At 43.5% G+C, this 23886-nt stretch overlaps 2 protein-coding genes across 3 annotated transcripts; both read left to right on the top strand.

The window, feature by feature from the left end:
• Positions 1-216: 216 nt before the first annotated feature.
• trim25 (tripartite motif containing 25) lies at positions 217-12391 on the top strand. 2 transcript variants are annotated; one of them, XM_056586908.1, is made up of 9 exons: positions 217-350; positions 4810-5394; positions 5859-5954; positions 6580-6813; positions 7003-7174; positions 8251-8553; positions 9767-9904; positions 10024-10083; positions 10194-12391. In XM_056586908.1, exons 1-9 carry the CDS (start codon positions 279-281, stop codon positions 10730-10732), a joined length of 2199 nt encoding a protein of 732 aa, XP_056442883.1. In that variant the 5' UTR covers positions 217-278; the 3' UTR covers positions 10733-12391. The 2 variants fall into 2 exon arrangements, with proteins under 2 accessions (XP_056442883.1, XP_056442884.1); XM_056586909.1 differs by lacking the exon at positions 217-350 and adding an exon at positions 373-1116.
• Positions 12392-17272: 4881 nt separating this feature from the next.
• LOC130380123 (nicotinate-nucleotide pyrophosphorylase [carboxylating]-like) lies at positions 17273-17820 on the top strand. Its single transcript, XM_056587306.1, has 2 exons — positions 17273-17276; positions 17510-17820. The coding sequence occupies exons 1-2, from the start codon at positions 17273-17275 to the stop codon at positions 17818-17820; spliced, it is 315 nt and encodes a 104-aa protein (XP_056443281.1).
• The last annotated feature ends 6066 nt before the right edge of the window (positions 17821-23886 follow it).

Below are 23886 nucleotides of genomic sequence, written 5' to 3'. Positions count from 1 at the left end.
ATAATTTACTATGTACAGTGTTCTTATTTCTTATGTCAAATAAATAAATAAAGACTTTGGCTCACAATATAATTTACTACGTAACACGTAACATAGGGTTCTTATTTCTTAAATAAAATAAGTAAAGAGTTTTGCCCACAGTATGACTTAATACGCCCACATCGTGTTGTTCACCTCACGTAACCTGCTCCCTAGTTTTGTTTCTCTGTAGACGGAATTCCTCACACACCCCTTGCACACTGCAGGCCTACACGTCCGTTGACGGAGAGGGCCGTGAGATGGACGACTGCCCTCAATACCGGACCCACCTCGCCGTCAAGCTGGAGCTCCAGAAACACACAGCCGTCGGTGTAAGTTACCCTTTCTTTTTATTTCTGTTATTGACTTAAACCCCATCATCCATACGTTTCTTTTTTTTTATTATACAGGAAAGTATTAGAAGTAACAAAGTTACAATATAAAACCAGATTACCAGATAATTGAAGGACGGGAGAATTAAAGTAACCCAAAAACCTAGATTTTCTTCGGTTTAGGATTGTTTCGGATTCACACCTGCCTTGTTTGGTTCGAACGAAACCAAAAAAATCGATGGTGCGGACCTTTTAGGCTGGTGTGAATACAAACCATCGAACTCTGGTGCAGACCAAACATTCGGGCCGAGACCCAGCCGGAAAGGTGATCTCTGTTCGCCTCCAAACGAACCCTGGTGCGGTTCGCTTGAGATGTGAAAGCGACAGCACCTCGGTCCGATCCAGTTCTAAAAATCATACGCCTCTTTGGACGTAACAGGCACCCGCTCAGCAGGTTACTGACAGTTCTACCCAGGCATGTTGTCGTGTACGCCACGGCACGGGCGTATTCAGACCTGCCTTGTTTGGTTCAAACCAAACAAAAAAAATCGCTTGTGCAGACCTTTTGGGCTGGTGTGAATACCAACCATCGAACTCCGGTGCAGACCCAGTGGCGTTCTTAACATAGGCATAGGCCGCGGCCGCTTGGGGCCCCCATAGGTGGGGGAAGTAATACGAGTCTAAACGCGAAAATAAAATTAAGGGTTAGGAAAAGGTTAAAGTTACCCAAGCGGCTCAAATAAAAGAAAAAAGTGAAAAGACGCCGGTAAGTATGAAAGACGCCTGCCAAAGATGACACACTTTTTTACGGCTACTGTTAGGGATACAGACAGGAACAACAATGTCCAAAGCGTTGAACATGCCACAACAGCAGCAGCAGCTAGCTGTGAAGTGGCGCTAGGTGAGGACCTGTGAATAAGTAGGACTGTTTCAGAAGCGTGCAATGTGGAGAACAATCGGTCTTTTCTCTCTCTCTCTCTCTCTCTCTCTCTCTCTCTCTCTCTCTCTCTCTCTCTCTCTCTCTCTCTCAGAATGTTCAATCTAATCTGTAATGTCAATTCACCTAAAATATCCTGTACCTTGTACATGGGTTTGTTTGTAGAATGATTGAAATGTCAATCACAAGTGCAATGCCAATTGCAACCTCACTCACACATACAAAGCAAATTATTAATCTTGGCAATTTTTTTTTAAGTATATGGCTTTTTGTGATGTTTTGCTAAGTATATGACTGTTGGTGGGGGTTTACCCTAACTACTTGTCTTGCTGGTTATATTGCAATTGATTTGATCTTAAATTTATTTTTTGGCAAAGAGAAGTGTTGTTTGTGTGTTCTCTAATTTCGTACTTCATTTTGGAGTACAGAAGTGTATTCAGGCTTTAAAGGGGAAGGTATTTTTTCTCATCTCCAACCTTTACTTCTGCATAGATTAGCTTTACCTGCCTAAAATTCTCCGTTCTCGTTTAAAGATCGGATGAGGTGGGCCCCATACATATCTTCGCCTTGGGCCCCCAATTTGCTAAATCCGCCACAGTGTGGACCAAACAGTAGGACCGAGACCCAGCCGGAGAGGTGGTCTCGGTTCGCTTCACATCGAACCCTGGTGCGGTTCGCTTGAGATGTGAAAGCGAACGCATCTCGATCCGATCCAGTTCTAAAAAGCATATGCCTCTTTGGATGTAACAGGCACCCGCTCGGCCGCGCGCATTATGGGAATTATTGTTTGATTAGCGGGATCTCCAAAATTAGCAGCACATTTTCGGACCGTCAGGTGAAAATGAGTCGTACTTTTTAAAAAGACCATCTCCTTGCTACCACCTCTCAACCCATGTTCTGCTGATGATCTTGTAGAAAACTTTAATTTGAAAATTTTGAAAGTCATAGTTGTCATTGCACCTTATAAGATTAAAACGATTTCTGGAAAGCAAAAGGCACCCTGGAGAAAAGCTGCTTCTGTAACAGCACAGAATAAAGAATGCAGGAAGGTTGAACGCATCTGGCGTAAAACAAAACTTCATATTCAACATGATATCTATAAAGAGAGCCTCCGTGCCTACAATTTAGACTTAAAAAGTGCTAGAGAAACATTTTTCTCCAATATCATTTAAACCAATACTAATAATGCAAAAACCCTATTTGCAACTGTTGACAGACAGTTGCAACACAAATTCCACCTGATCTCCATTCCACGCAGAAATGCAATGAGGTTGCAGCTTTTTATACTGATAAAATTGAAAGCACCAGACGCGCCATCAATATCTCCACTTCAAACAAAAATGTTGGACTACCACCCTGTTCAGGAAAAAGTAGCATGGCAAGGATGGCATGCTTTAATGTTATAGACTCTCAAACTCTTGTGGAAACTGTGACACAACTAAAGCCATCCACCTGTTGCCTTGATACTTTACCTACCAACCTCTTTAAGAATGTTTTCGATTGCCTAGCAGTAGACATATTGCAGATAGTTAACAACTCTCTCCAGTCAGGCAATTTCCCAAAAGCTTTGAAAACTGCGGTTATTAAACCCCTTTTAAAAAAGCGGAGCCTAGATGCCTCTATTATTAATAACTACAGACCAATATCAAATCTACCCTTCATAAGTAAAATCATTGAGAAAGTTGTCCTCCAGCAACTTAATCACTTCCTGGCATCAACTGGTTGCTATGACACCTTCCAATCAGGATTTCGACCCCTGCACAGCACTGAGACCGCCCTTATCAAAGTTGTAAACGACATCCGTCTTAACACAGACTCTGGCAAAACCTCAATACTAATGCTACTTGACCTCAGTGCTGCATTCAACACTGTAGACCATACAATACTTTTGGACAGGTTAGAAAACTGGGTGGGGATTTCAGGCACAGTCTTAAATTGGTTCAGGTCCTACCTACAAAATAGGAACTACTTTGTTTCCATTGGCAATTTTGTATCAGAATCAACCAACGTGACATGTGGAGTCCCACAAGGTTCGATCTTAGGACCCTCTTTATTCAACATCTACATGCTCCCACTAGGGCAAATCATGCAAAATAACAATATTGACCATCATTGCTATGCTGATGACACGCAAATTTATGCATCACTATCACCAAATTACTATCGGCCAATAGATCTGCTGTGCCAGTGCATTGAGCAAGTGAAAGACTGGATGTGCCGAAATTTCCTTCAACTAAATGAGGACAAAACAGAGATAATTTATATAATTAGATAATTCTAAAATGGAAAGGCTTAAAGTAACCCAACACCTAGACTCTCTGTCCCTGAAAACCTCAATCAAAGCCAGAAATCTAGGGGTTATCATGGATTCAGATTTACATTTCGACAGTCACATCAAATCAGTTACAAAATCTGCATATTATCACCTTAAAAATGTAGCAAGACTTAAAGGGCTTATGTCCACCGAAGACTTACAAAAACTTGTACATGCCTGTATCACTAGTAAGCTTGATTACTGCAATGGTCCCCTTACAGGTCTCCCAAAACAAACTCTGAGGAAGCTTCAGCTTGTTCAGAATGCTGCTGCTTGAGTTCTAACAAAGACCAAAACAATTGAACATATTACACCAATTCTTAAATCGTTACATTGGCTTCCTGTAGGTCAGAGAATTGATTTTAAAATCATGTTGCTAACCTATAAATCCCTACATGGTTTAGGCCCAAAATATTTAACTGATATGCTTCCACTACATAATCCTTCTAGACCACTAAGATCCTCTGAGACCAATCTGTTAATTATCCCCAGAGTAAACACGAAACATGGGAAATCAGGATTTAGTTACTATGCAACAAATAGCTGGAATAAACTCAAAGGATTTAAGACTTGCCCAAAATCTGAGCACCTTTAAAACAAGACTGAAGACTTTTATGTTTGCTTTAGCTTTCTGCTAAATCTTAAATACATTGCACTTTCTAAAAAGCTTTTCTAACTTCGCCTTTATTTTCTATTTCAATACTAAGATGCCCTTTTTAACTCTCTATTTTACTAATTTCTTTGCATATGTTTTCTTTTACTTATTATTTTATTGTATGACAATGTTAATACAGTATGTGAAGCACTTTGAGTCTGCCTTGTGTATAAAAAGTGCTGTATAAATAAAGTTGCCTTGCCTGGTGTGAATACGTTTTTCTATTGTAACAGACCAAGGGATCGACAGTAACAAAGTACATTTATTTGAGTACTGTTATTATATAGTATCTGTACTTCACATGAGTATTCATTTTATTGGAAAGGTATGATTTTTATTCCACTTCAGTAGGTTGTTTCAGAGTCATTGGGTTATGTAAATGCATTGTGGCAACGATACAACAATGCGTTTGAATTCTGAGGTATTTTGAAGAACTGCAGTACTTCAAGAAGGAGAAACAACTTAACTTGTATTGGGGTAATATTTGGCCAGGAAGATCTATAGCCTACTTTGACTCAAGTAAAGTACTTGTGTTCTTTGTCCACTATTGCAGACCCCCATGGCAGAAAAAAATAAAAAAGATATGGAAGAAGAGCTCACCTGCAGCATTTGCCTCTCTCTCTTCGAGATGCCGGTGACGATTTCATGCGGACACAACTTCTGTCACGACTGTCTTACCTCCAGCTGGAAGGAGAGTTATGACTGCCCTCAATGTCGGGCCCACTTCCCCACCAGGCCAGAGCTCAAGAAGAACACAGTGCTCAGTACTGTGGTGGAAAAGTTCAAAAACTGCTCCAGTATGACCGAGTTCGGATTTGAGAAGGAGGAGGAAGCCGTCAAAAAGCCCATCGTGATGTGCGATACGTGTATGTCCTCCGAGGCGGACAAGACCTGCCTCACCTGCATGGCGTCGTTCTGCCTCGAGCACGTTCGGCCCCACCTCGACAACCCCAACTACCGCGCGCACCAGCTCAGAGAGCCGCTCGCGGACATGAGCGAGCGCGTCTGCCCCGACCACCACAAGCTGATGGAGTTCTTCTGCGTCCAACACAGCCGCTGTATCTGCAAACTCTGCCTGCAGCAGGTCCACAAGGGATGCACCCTCAAGACTCCCGATAACCAAAAGGCTCTGAAAGAGGTGCGTGTGTTTGGGTGCGTCCATCTATCTGTTTGTGTATAAGTGTGTTACTAACTTTTTGCTTATTGTTATTCTGCAGTCTGACTTTGAATCCAAATTGGTGTTGCTGGATTCAAAGATTGAAAGTTATCCACAAGTTTCCTGGGGTGGTTACCGCTTGTGGGCCACACTTCCGGACGCCTCAGCTGTGTTTTTAACTTTGTCAGCTGTGTTTTTAACTTCGTCTTCCCATACAGTAACTGCGGAGGGCAAAGGTATAATTATATTGCTGGTTTAGAACTCGATGAGGTTGTGTTCCCACATTGTAATGAATGAATGAATGAATGACAGATGGCGATTGTTTACATCGATCTCGTAGCAACCGGTAGTGAAGCCCACAATTCGCGCAGCGTCACAGGGTGGTGGAAACTTGTGGATAGAGCTCATCTTTTCAGTGTGTAACCAATTCTTCTTCTTTTCTGTAGTCTGATTTGAAATCCAAATTGTTGTTGCTGGATTCAAAGATTGAAAAGGCAGAGGCTGGAATTTCCCAGATAACAGTGGACCAGAACGAGTTAAAGGTACAGTAAATACATTATATATAATATTACTTTGATGTGTGCGTACGTGCATTTGGGTCCTCACTTTCAAAGACCACCGTAATCGTATGATGAACTATAAATTAATGATAAACTTAAAAAGGGGAATACACAATTTCATGTTATTTGCAAACCGCACTTGCTACTCTGTTCGGTCTGTCAGTTTGTGAAAAGATTCATGAACCCTGTTCAGCCAAATCCTTGCCTATAATGCTATTTCCTTTTACCTAATTTGCTCCCTTGCTCCTCTCAGGCCGGGGCGTTATGAAGAAATGTATTATGATAATCATGGGAAATTTGAGACAACATCGATAAATATCACGATCCCCTTCTGAATTAGAAAATAAAAATGTCAGTCTAACCACGGTTCATTACACTGAAGAATATGGACCTCAGACTAAAACTGGTATAATACTCATTTTGATTATTTAAAGGGCAGAGCATCTCATCATATGCTAGATAAAACAGGGTGTCACGATGCATATCCATATCCAAGGCCATATCTTAATTTCATCACAATGCAATACCATACAAAGGATAAATTAAAATATTGAATTATTACCCAGCCCTGTATGACGTTGTCATGTATGTTATGGGCCACCGCTAGGAATCTGTGACCAGCAGGAAGAAGATGCTGGAGGCAGAGTACCAGCAGATCCGAGAGATGCTGGACAAAGAGGAGCGTGAAGCCATGAACACAGTGGACCGCCAGCTGCAGAGTGGAGAGGACAAGTACAATAACCTCACAAAGATTTTCTCCAAGAATATCCAGGAGATGGACAATTCCAAACGCGGCATCAGCGATCTTCTGAGTCAGTCAGCTACCCTAGCCTTTCTGCAGGTGAGACGACAAGACTTCACTGCGCCTTAATTTGGGTTAGACACAGCACACAAATAGTCATCTTTTATTGGCTGGTATTTGGCAATATGCTCCTAGTGTCTGATTTAAATGAGCCAATGGTCACCGTTTACCCTCAGTAACTTGTTACATCGTAATACAAGATGTTGTCTCTACGTTGTTTTTGGAAAGGCTTCTCCACTGGACCTGCCTTCTCATTTTAATATTGAGTACAAGCCTCCTGGGGTGAATCTGGACACCCCAGACGTGATTGGCGCCCAGACGTTCGTCGATGTCTTCAAAGATTATCTGTGTGACCTGTTGAAACAACCTGTTGAGAAGAGACTAACGATGCTGAAACCAGGTGGGCATTTTAAACTGTCTCTTCTGCACAGCAGCTGTGGTTTTTATTGCTGGACTTTGCACCATTACAACCCGAGGTTGGCTGTGTTTTTAATGTTACGGAAGCTGTTATCAGGTTATCATACCTGCACTAGGTAAATACATTTGATCCATGGAGAACAATGTTGATTCAGGCTTGTAGCACACGGTGTTATATTACTGGTGGAATGGAATAATAACAATAATAATGGATTGAATTTATTTATATAGAGGTCCAAAGCTACAGCTGGTGTGGAAGTGACATCAATTTTAAAGTGTTTTGAAGCAGTGGATGGGTTTTATCATTATAATTACTAGGGCCCGACCGATTCATCGGCCGATTATAGCCTTTTTGAAAATAATCAACATCTGCCAATAGACGCAGATTACAACCGTTTTTTTTTGTTTTTTTTAGAAATGATATTGCGCTTAGTATCCTGCAGATTGCGCTCCTACTCGCCGTGCTAACAACTTTAGCTGGAGTAAAAAAGAGGAGATTGAACTTTACCGTACAACATGAAAGCACGCTCGCTCAGGCAGCTGCGCGCTCACCTCACCAATATACACAAGACGCGTTGTTTGAGCATGTTGTGCCTGTTTTTCTTTAGGTCCCAGGCCATGTTAGTTTGTTATACTGTAGACTCTAACAGTGAGACCATACTGCTCAGCACGCACGTGTTAGTCACTGCTCACGAGCGCAGCACATTGGGAGTTATTTATTTATTTTACATTACTCATTTCTGACTGTAAATGTATTCTAAAACACCCAAAGATTCTGCATTCAATTCACATATTCGTCCAAAGTATTTGAAGTATATTTAAGGTATCAAAAACTATGTTTTATAGGCATTTTTTTGTTTTGTTTTTAATCGGCCGATTAAATCGTAATCGTAATTTTTCTCTGAAAATAATCGGCATCGGCACTCAAAAATCAGTATCGGTCGGGCCCTAATAATTACTACTAATAATAATCACAAATAAATTAGGACAAAATTCTTGTGACAATTAGTGCAGGTTAACCTCAGTGCATTAGTGTAGGGTAACCCTTCCATGGTCCAGGGACCTTCCAGGGTGCCGGGCACTTCCAGGGTACCGGGCTCATCCAGGGTCCCGGGCCCTTCCAGGGTCCCGGGCCCTTCCAGGGTCCCGGGCCCTTCCAGGGTCCAAGGCAGTTCCAGGGTCCAAGGCAGTTCCAGGGTCCAAGGCAGTTCCAGGGTCCGGGGCAGTTCCAGGGTCCAAGGCAGTTCCAGGGTCCGGGGCACTTCCAGGGTCCCGGGCACTTCCAGGGTCAACCAGGTGTCCACCCTGGTCCAGCACCCTGCTCGGTTCCAAGGTTCACAGGACCCAGGGGCAGACATCCGCGTAAGATGTCTCACTTGTTTGTGTTTAAATTCCTTATGACGTATTTGAAATTAGGGGTGGAGGGACTAAACCCGGTACAGGGTCCTTTTGGGATGAGGAGGTTAAAGACCAGTGTTGGGAACGTTACTTTAAAAAAGTAATTAGTTAAAGTTAATCACTACTTGTTCCAAAAAGTAACTGAGTTAGTAACTGAATTACTCTATAATATCAGTAACTACTTACCAGGGAAAGTAACTATTTGCGTTACTGTAAAAAAAATAATGTGCACACACTCACACACACAGAAACACACACAGCCTGCTTGTCTTTGAAAGGGACGACTGGTTTTTCAAATTGAGTGTAGTTAAAAGTACGAATTTCCCCTATGAAATGTAGTTGAGTAAAAGTACAAAGTCTCACAAAATAATGATACTCAAGTAAAGTACAAAAACACAAAAAAGTTACTTAAGTACGGTAACAAATTACTTGTACTTCGTTACCGTCCACCAGTGCATATTTGCTAATGTTGAGTTATGTGTGAAAATGAGGATCAATTGCATCAATCCCATGACATACAGTTTCCTATATTCTTTTCCGATTAAAGTAATGATTGATTCAATGATTAAAAAAATGCCTCTACAGCATTTGAACTTAACTTTCCATCATCTGATTTAAAGCCTGCAAAGAACTAATACTCGCCAAACCAAAAAACTGAAATCAATTCCAAATCCATACTTTCCTTGGTAGAGTTGTTCCGTGTTGTTCCGTTATCGATACCATATCGGAAATTCAACCAATACTGCCCAAAATAATCGGGTATCGGCGAATACGCAAGTCTATGTGCCGATCCGAATCCATTACGCTCATTTACTAGACAGGCAAAAAACATCACAAACACATGCAGTGTTATTCTACGTTTGTTACTTCGTCGGCGGTGGAAAGGGAAATGCCACCTACGACCTACGTGCGTTCGAGCTACCAAATCGGAAAAACATGGATGGATAGCAAGAATACAAATGTATTATAATTATAGATTAAAAATGTAGATCATCTAGTTTTGAAAAAAATGAATTGTCAACATCAGGATGTACTCGGTATCGGCCGATACTCAGGGATCAGAATGAGAATTGGTATCGGGAAGGAAAAATGTATCGGAACATTGGTAATCCTTGGTTTAGTGTTACAATTAAGTTGCTCCAGAGAGTAAGATATTTTATAACGTTGCTTCATGTAGGGAAACCCGCCCAGGGTCAAAAAGAAAAGTGTGAGACGAAGATGGGGGCAGCATGCTCCGTGGAGAAACTTCTGAATGTAAACAAGAGAGATCAATCCAGAGGCCGGACACCTGAACGGAAATCAACTGAGGATCAAGGTAATCCTTAATCTAGTACATTTCACAATTTTGCATAGTTGAGTGCATACCACTGAATACATTAAAATTGCCTTACAAAATGTTCCTTGATTTCTTCTTGTTTAATTTATGTTTTTCAGATTCTTTGAACGTCCCGCCGACCATTACCTCCCTCGTAGACAGACACGAGCTTCTCAAATGTATGTGAAGAGTGCTATCAGTTGATACTGTATGACCTCAAACAAGAGCGAAGGAATCTCAGGGTCTCAATTATAAACTGAACTCAAACCAAAACCTTTCCCCTGAACAGACGCCACGGTGCTCACCTTGGATCAAAAGACGGCCCACAGACGTGTGAAGCTGAGCGACGACCTGACCGAGGCCTCAGTGATGGACGAGCCAGCGAACTACCCCGACGGCCCTGCGCGGTTCTCCGTCTGCTCCCAGGTGCTGACCTCCAAGGGTTTCTCCAGAGGGCGCCACTACTGGGAAGTGAAGATGAGCAGCAACAACTTTGTGGCCATAGGGCTGTCTTACAAGAGCATGGATCGCAAAGGCCCCACCAGTCGCTTGGGCCGTAACGACCAGTCCTGGTGCGTGGAGTGGTTCACCCTGAAGCTGTCTGCCTGGCACGCCAACAGCGAGACGGTGCTGGAGAGTCTCAGTGCCACTGCCAGCCGCATTGGCGTGCTGGTGGATTGTGATGAGGGAACGGCCACGTTCTACAGCATTGGTGAGAAGGCGAATCCCTTCCACACTTTTGTGTTTCCTTTCACCCAAGCCGTGTATCCGGCCTTCTGGATCTTCTCAAACACGTCTTCCATCGCCTTGTGCAAGCTGTCTGGCTGAGGGGTGGCTATGCATACATTGGCTTTGTGACATTGTATGATCTATATTTACCCTTTTCTTGATACACGTGGACAACGCTTATTTACTTGAACCATCCGGATTATTTGACCGCTAAAACAACTGAACACTTGTTCTACTCTTCAATCACTAAAGGTCTTATGATTAATGGAGTTCAAATGTGTCGTGAAAAGTAAACACGGTCTTAAATCTGATACGTGAGACTGAATTGTATGTTATACACAGGCCGTTTTACATTCTTTCACTTCAAATGTGTTTCGACCAATCATGTTCCTCCTGGAGCGGAGAAGTCGCAACTGGAACCAACCTGACAGGCTGAAGCACAGAAAATGTGACATGGCTCCCCATCGATTGGAAGTGACAGATAACAATCAAGGAAGTTATACGTCTGTCGATTATGCTGTCATGGCTTCGACTTTCACAAAAGAAAATACATGAATCACTGCTAGGTGAAAACTCTGACGTGCGCCCAGACTCACCTCTGACTCTTTAAAAAGTGACCTGTAGGCATTAGTGACGGTGCCAAGGTGGTGGGCACCAATGGCAGGACTCTTATACTACTGTGCTATCCCCATAGTGTTGCTGCAATATCATTATCCTGTTACCTGTATGAAGACAAGTGTTTATCCTGACCGGCCATCAACATCCTTAGACAAAGTGTAAAGGGTTAAAGTCCAACCTGTGTGGGAAACTGGCCACAGTAGCAATACAGTCTGTTATATTCTGAACCCTCCATCTTGCCACGCTCTAATGATTTCTCTCTGAATCTGGAAGAAATCTGGACGAATGTTCAGCAATAGCATTGTCAAATATCTAGATCAGAGATTACATTCATTTTAATCCCAATGTTAAGGTAACATGTATTGGGTCTTGGGTTTTCGATTATAGTTGAATGCTGTACATTATGTTCAATGACGATCAGAAGTTTTGGGAACCTTCGCTCTCTTTCGAATGCTTCAAATCGGTTGTTTCTTTATGAAGCAATAAGTAATGAGAGGCTGTGATTTATGACTGGCTAGGGGGCGTTATGCACGACGTCAACTGTTACGTTAAATTTGATTTTGTCCTACATTTATTTTGATAAATGTATACCTTGTTGGGATTTGTACCATGTATCATTAAACTTATCACGGTCCTTGTCTGTGACATTCGTCTACTGTCTCGGGTCTGTGATGCATGTATGTTCTTGTTTTAACTGTGACTGCGACTTTTCTGTGTACGTGTCTACTATTCTGTACTCTAAATCCGCAAGGCCTGAAGACAACTCTTCCATCCCTTAAACTAAATTTAAACATGCTTCATGTATCTGAATAAAAAATAAATCTCTAATAGTGCTAATGCCTTGTGACACATTGATTCCCGAGCTCGCTGGTTTGCTTAGACAAAATCCAGAACCAGATAAATGAGTAACATCAGACGACCGATAGAGAAGGCGCTCAAAACATACCTTTTATGAGATTATAGGTAGATTAAAGGCTAATGTTCTTCGACACTGCAAGCAGTCACAAAGTATTCAAAGCCCCTAAAATGCCTTTGCCAGCAGACGCTCTTTTTAAGCGAATCAGGGACGTTGTCATTACTCCTAGACGCAATTAAGCCTCCTTTTTTCAAATATTATTTTTAACTCTCATAGCACACAGACCCACACCGGTTAATTGTAGTTGGCGTTTAGGTGCGCTCCCCACTTAGCCCCCTAGAGGCGAAGTGGTGCATTGCACTTATGAGGAATGAGGTATCAAAACCAAACATTTCACACATGTTAAATGGGTGCCTTGCCTTCTACATGTATGGCACGTTCCTGCCACCTTCTGAAACTGACTTGTTGTGATTGAGTTTGTTAAAAATTTACAATGTACAGCAAATAATGACATGCAAAATAAATAAGGCACGTATACCAAGGTTCAGAATTTTAAATGACTTCCTGCAGCAGCACTGGAAGGCCATGAGAGGCTCCCTTCAAGCCGTGTCGAACCCGGACTCCAACCTTCCGATGGCTTCCTTTGACAGCTACGTCGACCTGCCCTTGCGTCTGGCTGTGCTCCACGGACTGCTGGTAGACATCATCTCCAAGAAACAGCAGGTGGGAGCTCAGCACCATCAGGTCGTACAGAACCTGCCCTAGGGACGGGTGGGGAAAATTAGCATCAACTATTAGCACGAGGATACTTGTATCCACACCGGCGTCCAGGCCCCAACAGATATGCCCTGAAGAGACAGACCAGCACGGAGGACCTGCAGGTAGACGGCCCTGAACAGGAGCACGAGCCGGGGGCTGCCCACCCACTGGACATCCCATCCCCACAGACGGTGAGTGACAAGCAGATCGTCTACTGCAGTGGTACAGCTCGTCGCTCGGCTGGGCATGCAGGCGGCATGTGGCTCAGGAGATAGAGCGGGTTGGCTGGTTACCGGAAGGTTGCTAGTTCGATCCCCGGCTCCTCCTAGTTGAGTGTCGAGGTGTCCCTGAGCAAGAGACCCAACCTTAACTGCTCCTGACGAGCTGGCTGTCGCCTTGCATGGTTGACACCGCCGTCGGTGTGTGAATGTGTGTCGGGTGAATGTGAGGCAATATTGTATGAGGTGTGAGGTACCACTGGTTAGAAAAGCGCTATATGAATACATTTACCATTTGATTTTCCATGTAAATGACAAGATGTCTGAGACTATGCACACAACTTGTTCTCTTCTTTCAGGGTGTTAGTCTTAAAGGTCCCATGACTTGCTAATTTATGCATTCTTTAATATAGGTATTAGTGGGCAACTAACACAGTATTCAAAGACGTTCCCGAAATCCAGCCGTGGTGCAGAGTTACAACCACTCCGAGCCAGTCGCACATTGAGCTTCCCCCAAATGCGCTGTTTTGGTGTCTGTAGCTATAATGCAAATGAGGAGGAGCGAGGCGGGTCAAGGAGGTGGGTGGGGGTGTGGCCCTGAGCAGCTTGCAGCCACGGTACCATGCGCTCTATTTACAGTGGATGTATTGCAATGGCGAGGCGCACACAGCTTTTAGCCGTGTTCTGTAAATATTCTAGAACACACGGGAGTCCTGGAGCTCTACACCTAAATATACTCATATAGCCTACATAGATATCAATATCATATAATATATATTAGGGATGGGCATGATTAATCGACGATCGACTAATTGATCGTTTCGAATTTCGTTTTGAATTTCGTCGATTAGGCCTACATACATTTTTCAGTGTGCAATTAAACATTTGACCACACGGGGGCAATATTTAAATTTGCGGATCCTCCCCCGCAATAAACATCCCGCTTTGAACGGTGAACTCTTTACGCCTAGCAGCTATAAAAAGCGATAAAAACTACAAAATGACTATCAATGCAGGCTATTTTCGAAAATGCGCCGACTTTGGCTCAGCCTGGCTCCGCCCCCTTCCGCTACGTAGCTAAGATGGCTGCTGTCGAGTACGAAAAGTGTACATCGCCACACACTTCGCGATTTGACCGTTTTCAGCACACTTATTTTCGCCCGATCTGAATCGGAACGCCCTACGTACTCAAACTTAGACTAGTAAGTACGGATAGTATGGATATTGGAACACGGCGATGTAATCATGAAGCGGACGAGGCCACGGCGAAGTCTGGTGTGGGACCATTATGATTTAAAAAATGACTTCTTGGGGAGCACTATAGGCCTACCACTCAAGGCGAGGTTAGCATCGAAGCAGAAATAAATAACTTTCTGAGCCCCTGGATTGTGGAAAGTTGTTCCCCCACCTTGCCAAGTTAGCACGGAGGTATTTGTGCATCACGGCAACGTCGGACCCCTCAGAGCGGGTGTTTTCGGCGGCTGGACTGACGGTCACCAGGCTGCGGTCGCATCTGACCCGAGAGCATGTCAACATGCTCATCTTTCTGAACAAAAATCCGTAGACTGGTTGGTTAAGTTATAACATTATGTTTTTTTTTATATTATTATTGTTATTATTTTGGGAAGAAACTAGGGTTGTGTTTATTTTTTGTTATGTTTATGAGCACCGGCTTCGAGCTGCATGCTCCGTTGCTTAGAGCAGAGTAGCGCATAACTATTGAACGGATCTGATTTAACTGAGTTGTTCATCTTATAATAAAGATCCCAATGAGGAAAACACGCTGCATTTGTATTTTCATTTCATTTTGAATATAATTGTTGTTTTTTTAATGTAAAATATTAACGATTAATCGACTTAATTCTCCCGACGATCGACTAATACAACTTAATCGAATGCCCATCCCTTATATACAGTATATTATCACGGCCAAAAGCTGTGTGAGCCGATATTATGAATCTCAAACGACCGCGTTGGGTTCTCCGACGTTCCTGGTTCTTCAACGTCCTCATCAATGTGAAGTAGACTGAACCGCGACAAGGAGGAGAATGGGATCGTTGCCGGGCAGCGCTTAGGCACCTCCGCCTCCGGCGGTGGTCCCTCAGCGGGGCTCAAGCGGGAGACATTCGCCGCCAACAATCCCTTTCTCCTCCATGTCGTGGTTCATGTTCTTGAGGGAGTCAAAGCCAAAGTTCCTTCCCCCCAATTCATTCTCAACCTTGGCTGAGATAACCCCCGCTACGAGTCTTGTTGTAGAAATACCAGAGACGAGAGTCCGACGTGTTATACGCCATAACACCAAAAGCAAAACTGTTAATTAAATAACAAGGAAGTGTACAACACTTGCGTTACAGTCCTGGAGCTCTGAATCTAAATAATATCATATAATACATAGATATCTATATCATATAATACATATTATCACGGCCAATAGCTGTGTGCGCCCCCAGATGATATTATGAATCACAAACGACTTTGTCGGGTTCTGCGACGTCTCTGGTTCTTCCACTTTCACATCAATCTGCCGGCTGCCCGCTGCTGGGCGATGGTGCCTCGCGGCAACCGGCGGCATGTCGCAGTTCATGTACTTCAGCGAGTCAAAGCCAAAGTTCCTTTCCCCCAATTCCTTCTCAACCATGGCTCAGATAACCCCCACTGTCTCATTGTGGAAATACAAGAGTCGTCAAAGAACCGACAAGAAACACTTGCGTTACAGTGTGTTTTCATACACACACATGTGGCGCTCGCACGGTCGTGTGACTCGTGTCTCATTGGCGGACCAACGTCTCTGGGCGGGCCAGGCAGAGTAAGGGGAGGAGCTTAGATGCTTTATGACGACATAAACACAGACATTCCAAATCAGCGCACTTGAGCCTCCGTTTTTTCAAAGGCGAGCAGAACAGCTAGTGCTCGTTTTACACCAAACGCAAGTTTTAGCCACTGGGGGACCATAGGCAGGCTAGGGGAACTCATATTTATGTTAGAAAACCTCATAAAGTGAGATTTTCATGTCATGGGACCTTTAAGCCAACCCCTAAACCAGTTCCTTGGATCAAACAAAATCACAAGAAGGAGCTATACCAAACACAGATTCACCTGTTTCGTATTAGGCTGGGTATGATCGAGGAGGAGAGGGAGGAGGATGAGAGGAAGCTGAACGTTGCCTTGGCAGCCGCAGAGCGAGTTAATGTCTTGGTAAGAGAGAGAAAGGACTTTCAACATTTTTGTTTTGGGCCAAAATTGCTAATGCTAATATTAATAAATGAAAGATAAGAGGAAAGTGATTGTGTGTTCTTAGGAGGAGCAGCTGGCAGACATGTTGAAGGGCCTCCACCGGCTCAATAAGGAGGTCTGCACGGAGAACGACGAGCTGCCGCCCAGAGAGTAAAACGTAGACAGTGACTGAGCCCAGATAAGGGCTGTGATTGTGAAGTCTAATTGTTCCATTATGTGTGAGGCTAGATGACAATACCCTATTTTCTCTTAAGGTCCCATGACATGCCACCAGGTGTGCGTGTGATCAGCAAGCCGTAGATCTTTTCTACAAGCCGTGTGTGTCCACCTAGATGTGTGACAGATAGATGAGCAACGTTTGCTAGTCCACTGGGTAGGCTGGTAGACTGATCTATGCAGCACACATCTAGGTGGCCACGCCCACTTGTGATGTCATAAGGGACAGATTTTCAAAACAGCTTGTAACGGCTAATCACACTCACTCCTGGTGGCATGTCATGGGACCTTTAGAAGATAAGATTCCTATTGAAGTATCTAACCCGAGATGGGAAATTTGGGAAGGCTTAGAGCTTTACCTGCCCTTAAATATAACATGACAATAATATAAAAACAATAATATAAAAACATCAGCATCATCAGGTCATGTCCTTGAATGTTTTGTACATGAATGGAAGGCCTCCATTCAACTATATATGTATTAATGGAGTATGCTTTGCCAACTACTTTGATGGATAAATAAACTGTAAAAAAAACCTGTTTGAGTTTCAAGCATATTTATGTTGTATTGTGTCTGACAGTGTCTTTCTGTGTGTGTGAATGATATATACACACCAGTGGAGGTTTCTCCAGTGAGGAGAGGGAGGAAGATCCTCCTTAAAATTGTTGAGGATAAATGGCCCAAACTACTGTAATGAATTAATTCCCTTAAATATGACTACTTTAATGCCTTTGTATATGCGTAGTTCGTTTCCCTTGGTAAAGGGACATTAGCACCCCCTATCGCCTATTGACAATTACTTCAGGGAGGACCTATTATAGAATAATAATAATAATAACAATAATTATAGAATGACATAATTTACAAGTTAATGTAACTGCAGGTTACATTAACGTCACCTCTGCTCACCTGTGTTAATGCGTCACATCAGCGCATGTTTCCCAGTCTTATGTAAGGTCTCATTGACTCTTTAGTGAAGCGCTGTACAGTGAGCGTATCACTGTTCTTCTTCTACCGGGTGTCTCCACGCCTGCCCCAGGAGCTCCACGCCGCGGCCCTGCTCCTGAAGCAGCGGTTCCCGGCGCTGCTGGTGGAGGCCAGCGGGGGGGTCTCCCCGGAGAACCTGCCGCAGTACTTCGGCCCCCACGTGGACATCATCTCCCTGGGCTGCGTCACCCAGGGGTGCCCCGTGGTGGACTTCTCCCTCAAGGTGCAGAAGCCCTCGTGTGCCCCCAGAGGACCGGCCCGGGGTGCTGTAGCAGCAGCCGACCGGGGACTGCCCTGAAGCAGGGGTTCCCGGCGCGAGCCCTCGGCCATGGTTGAGAAGAATTAGGGGAATTCCAGCCAGCTATTCGAGCCAGAATATTAAGCCCACAGGAGTAGTAGTGAACGGGTTAATTTAATATGCTTATTAAGTGGCATCCAAACAAAGCATTACCATTAAGCCTACTGCCCAAATTCCAGCAATATATTTGTTTCAAACCATTTTAAAAAAATGTGTTATGAACTAAAATACCACAACATCATTATCGCTCCTACACAGTGCAAAGTAAAACACACCCATCACCCATGGCCGGATGTTTTAAAGCTGCCTTGGTGAAGCTGATAAGACTGCTAAATCCGGCGCTATTCCATGTCCAAGGGCGTCAGTTTGTTTTTAGAAGTGGTGGGGACAATAACCATAAGCTTGAGTGTGGTTTGAAAAGTGCTGGGTACCCTTATGTAAGCTATTCATCCATTCAACGCTGCATTACAATATGCTCTACAGTGTATTGTCAGGTGTTGAAAATCCTATTCGAACAATAAAAGTTGAAAACCACAGTTTGTGTTTTGACTTGTTTTGCAAAACGGCGTTGGAAACACCAGGGTATTGGCTCGGAGAATGTAATACTAATACACACAGCACAGCACAAAGAACAGTGTTGGCATTTAACACTTAGCTTGACATCAACAAAGTTTACCGGACAAACAATGCCAGACTGTAAAGAGGGTATGAAATGAAACGAGGTACTGAGCATCAGCCTTTTGAAGACGAGCAAGGGCTGCTGGTAGTATACATGCTGCATTTAAAAAAATTAAATAAAATAAAAAAGCGCCCAGAGGAGAATTGCATCTGCCAAATCCTGACCACCAGTAAACACTCGCGATCGAAGGACCAATGTAGACTTCACTCGTTACAACATCATAAGCAAATTGCCCGCAAATAAAATCCCCTACAGTTTAGGATAATCACACAGGTTATGCGAGAACATATTTATGTCAGGATAGGCCTACCAGGCTCCAAGTCTAACGTCACATATCTCAATCAGACAAAACAACTATAACCACATTGGCATAGCAATCGCACCGTGTGTGTGTAGCTGCTACTAGCTGCAATCTATATGCCTACTAGCTGGAGCACCAACCAGAATCAGATCACAATCGCTTAGGACCGTGGGTAACCTTTGGCCAGGTCATCACGAGCAAACAAAACCAGCAGCAAAGTTTACGTAAACCAATTTCTTACCTTATGTGGCCCTCCACATAAGGTTATCCAGTGTCACAAACATGCTTTTTACCGGAAGCAAAAGGACCGGCTATTTTCTGAATAGAAATGTCAATTTTGGCTGTCTGTCTTGAAACTTCTCCATTATAACGCTGTGTACAGACAACACACGTTCACCCTCCTCCCCCTCCCCCCTCCCCCTTGCGATGACATTAAATATAATTTTTAACAAATTATACAAACAACAAAAAAAGCCTTACAAAAAAAAAAAGTTTTCTTTCTGGAAATATGTTTGTACTGAAAAAATATGGAATTAAGATACGTGATAGACACAAATTAATGTAATTTTGAAAAGAATAATATATATATATTATTTAGATTTTGACAGGGCCAGCAGAGAAGGCCCTGCTGGCCCTGACGGCCCACCACTGTCAAAACTACCTGTTCTATCTTCACATCATTGTGTCACTTGTGCACATCAAAAAAGTGGTTTCTCATTTCTTTGAACAAGTTGCAAATGCTTCGGTCCATTCATGCAAATGATTATGTACAATTCACTGCTCTTTCCTACATTATCGATTGCTTACGTCATGTCGATCAAAATGTATTGTAATGGAACTCTTTTGAATAGTCTCACCCCCACTTTACATACAAAATGGTTGAACAAGTTGTCATAATAAGTCAAGCATATTTCTATACATTTCCATTAGACTTTTTTTCTAAATCTGTCCTGAATTTGTATATTGCTACCAGGTGAATCTTTCTCTAAAGAATGGAAATGTGTAAAGTGTTAGATCAACCAACGATCAACCAGTTTACTGAAATAGCTCAAAGGTGCAACTCATGAACCACGAACTGGCAAGTATATAGCTGGAGCACAACACGATGTTACATTGTCTGACAATGGAAGGAAGAGGAATTGGACGGGGTCAACAGCCAGAGGGAAGAAGAAGAGGAAGAGGAGTGAGGTCTTCAAAACTTTAGCCATAGATCAGAACATCCCTCCAGAGCAGTGGCGGTGGGTCAATGGAGGGCGTTAGGATGCCGCCCCTCCGTGAAATAATCACTTGAATATATCTGCCAAGTGCCAACTATTAATCAACTATTATCAATACGAAATAAATCAACAAAAATACATAGCGTTTATCCTCGTTTAATTGTGTGATATACTCGCCCTCGGGTCGCACCAGTGTGCGCCCAAGGCAAATGGTATCGCTTTTCTTTTTTGTTGTCACCACATGATTGGACAATTCAGCGAATCAATCAAATAGGCTACCTCCCTCAACACCATTCGCGCAACACAACTACATGTAGAGAAGAGATAGATCGCTAACTAGCAGAGAGGAATTGGACTCCCCCCCAGCAGGAGCAAGTAAGTTACATATTAATTTAGTCTTTTGGCCTGTAGCATCTAAACAAAATTAAGCAACTGTCCCATATTTCTATCTGCATCTGAAGTAGACATAGTGTTGTGTGTAACGCATTACTACGCGGTTCTTTTTCATGTAAAACCTTTACACAGTATGACAGTAATAACAATATTAACGAGGTAATTATAACTTAACTTCAACACTGGACACAAAAACTCTCTCTCTCTGGCACCCTCTGTATATGTCTACTTTGTGACATATTGATTAAAAACTATGGACCAAGTCCCGTTGGGACATCTTGATTATCCAACTCCTATGGTCTCTCTCTTGAAGTCGTGCTGGTATTAAAAAATATGGTGAAGGTATTAAAAGGTAGTAAATTCAACGTACAAATTTCTCTATAAACCCTGTTTATTCACATAAACGTGTAATCCTACAGGTTACGTTAGTGTCCCTATATTAACTTATGGAACAGACTATGGTTCCTCCATTAACCATGCAAAGGTCCACCAATGACCCTTGCCCCTATGAACGCTGACCCCGCGGGGTTCGCGCTTCCCCCGCCGGGTTGGGATGTTAGTGAACAGGCTTTTATTGGCTTTATTATGCCCCCTCACTCCCCTGCAAACCTAGGAGGGTCACGTGTCTCGTGGGCCTGCGGTCTTCGGTGAGGGTTAGGGTTAGGCCATAAAGCGTTCCATTTAAAATGCTTTATAGCGCAACGATTGTTGTGAACAGTATTACCGATGCATCATTTATCTTTATTTTTGGTAGGTGGAAGTATGTTTTCTCTCCCTACCAGTTTTGTACTTTATTAAAGGGGACATATTATGAAAACAGCACTTTTCCTGGGATTTGGGGTGTTGTTGTGGGTATATGGTGCTCCCACACGCATACAAACTTTGAAATAATATTGAGTGAGACACGCATTTCTGGAAGCCGCCCGCCTCCAGCTACCAAACGAGCGAGTCAGTTTCGATGCCCCCTCCTACGTAGGAAGGGGGCACATTTGAATATTACCTCCCACTTCCCCACTCCCCTCCAATCAGAGCATCGCTACGATTTTGTGGACCAGGGGACGAGCAGCTCCGGCGGGGGGAACTCGGCGCTAGTCCTACAGCTAAGCTCCGGGAGTACAATCCCATCTCTAGCGCCGAGCTCACCCCGCCGGAGCTGCCGCCGAAGGGAAGTCGGGAGGAGGAGACACATGGAGTAGAAAGGGATTGTACTCCCGGAGCTGAGCTGCCGGACTGCCGCCGAGCTACCCCAGCCGGAGGTGCTCGTCCGCTGGAGCTGCCGCCTAGCTTCAGCGCCAGTTCAGCTGGCTGGCAGCTCCGGCGCGGGGAGCTCGGAGGCAGTCCGGTAGCTCAGCTCCCGGAGTACAATCCTTTTCTTCTCCATGTCGCGGTTCATGGACTTCAGAGAGTCAATGCCAAAGTTCCTTCCCCCAATTCTTCTCAACCATGGCCGAGATATCCCCCAGTGTTTACTTGTGGAAGTAACAGAGACGTGACACAGTCTTTATTATTCATAATGTCATCCGAGGCGCACATAGCTTTTGACCGTGATATTAGATAGATTATATAAATACCCGTATATAATATTATTATTATGTTATATTATATAATATAGATATAGAGCTCCAGGAGCAAACGGCAACAATCCCTTCTCCTCCATGCTGTGGCTCAGTCTGACAGCTCATTGGTCAATGGGCAGCAGCTCATTTGCATCAATGCTACAGACACCAGAAACAGCGCATGCTGAAGGGACTGAAACAGAGGGGAATGGCGGTAGACCATATTTTTTTTCCTAAAAGTTATTTCCAGCAAACAGCTTCAAAAATATGTTTTCTGGAACTCAAATACCATGTTTACTTGTTGGGAAAACCCCATAATATGTCTCCTTTAATACATAATAATGAAAAAATATTTATAAAAAACATAAAAAACAACACAATTGTATATTGCATTCAAACTAATAGTGCTCGCTTGTTCAAAAACAACGGTGGGCAGTATGTGCCAAGAAGCTGTGTCATGACATCCAATACTACCTCATCGAGTCATTCGAGTGATGATGATGTTCGTTATTTCAAACAAGCATTGAATCATTAGTGTAAGCTAATGATGTATGAGTAATTATTCCTCGAGCAAGATAGTGAATTATTTCAGTCATCATTCACACTGGCTCAGAGTGAAAACGCGTTTGCATTTCCTGTACCACGTAGTGCTTTTTGTCCCTCTCGGCAGTTCATAGACGGAAGAACATGGAAGCCTCCATGAAGCTTACCCGTCCTATGTAACTACACATTAATTATTCTTCGCTCAGGAGGATAAGTGAGATTCTTGGCAGAGATCATTTTACACCAATGAGGACTTATTTATGAATGAATACGTTGATTTGAGGTAATAAATTACTTAAAATATTACACTGTGTCCCTTTAATACATTGGTAGTCAAGGCGGGACCCTATTATTGTAAAGAGGGCTGCCTTAACCATACAGTGCTGGGGGGGAAACACTGCACACGTCCAAGGCCGCCTTAATGCACAGGCTTACCTGGGCTGAAGCCCCAGGGCCTACGATGATCAGGGGCCTATCATGAGCTGCATTTTTTTTTTTTTTTTATGCTGGCTCATGATAGGCCCCCCGACGGGCCCCCGGCCCCGACCTAAAACGGCGTAGGCCCAGAATAATTGATTTTTGTTTGGGGCCTACAAAGATCATAGGGCCTATCACGAGGCAAGAAAATACACCATGACACAACAGCCTATCACATTCTAGAGGAATTTTTTGGCTTGTGATTCAAATCTATTCAGAAACAGACTTACCTGGGCTGAAGCCTACGACGATCAGGGGCCTATCATGAGCTGCAGTATTTTATATATATTATATATTATATATATAAAATATATGTATCATATTTAATATATATTATATATATTAAATAATGCAGCTCATGATAGGCCCCCCGATCGGCGTAGGCCCAAAACAATGTGATTTTTTGGGGGGCCTATCATGGGGGGCCTATCATGAGCCAGTATAAAATATATATATTTTATACTGGCTCATGATAAGCCCCACGATCGGCGTATGCCCAAAACTGACTGCAGATCATTTAGAACTCAGCCGCCTGGATCATCACCCGCACCAAATCATCTGACCACATCACCCCTGTCCTCATCCAACTTCACTGGCTCCCAGTACACTACCGCATCAAATACAAAACCCTACTCCTCACTTACAAAGCTCTCCACAACCTAGCCCCAGTTACCTCTGCGACCTCCTCCAAAAATACACTCCCTCCCGCTCCCTCCGCTCAACCTCTGCTTGACTGCTATGTATCCCCACATCACGACTCATTACAATGGGTGCCCGGTCATTCAGCTGTTCAGCACCCAGGCTCTGGAACTCCCTCCCCCCACACATAAAACAGTCAGACACCATTACAACCTTCAAGTCACAACTCAAAACTCACCTGTTCAAACTCGCACACAACGT

The sequence above is a fragment of the Gadus chalcogrammus genome, chromosome 3, assembly GCF_026213295.1.
Source record: "Gadus chalcogrammus isolate NIFS_2021 chromosome 3, NIFS_Gcha_1.0, whole genome shotgun sequence".
Lineage (NCBI taxonomy): Eukaryota > Metazoa > Chordata > Actinopteri > Gadiformes > Gadidae > Gadus > Gadus chalcogrammus.
Note: the sequence above shows the minus strand (reverse complement) of the source record. Positions and strands in the feature narration are given on the sequence as shown.

What these genes read in the sequence shown, in the direction of transcription:
- trim25 (XM_056586908.1), top strand. Translation starts at nt 279, where the DNA reads ATGGACGACTGCCCTCAATACCGGACCCACCTCGCCGTCAAGCTGGAG. An exon ending in ACCAAAAGGCTCTGAAAGAG is followed by an intron (nt 5,395 to 5,858) that starts GTGCGTGTGTTT and finishes TCTTTTCTGTAG; the next exon opens with TCTGATTTGAAATCCAAATT. An exon ending in GAAATCAACTGAGGATCAAG is followed by an intron (nt 9,905 to 10,023) that starts GTAATCCTTAAT and finishes TATGTTTTTCAG; the next exon opens with ATTCTTTGAACGTCCCGCCG.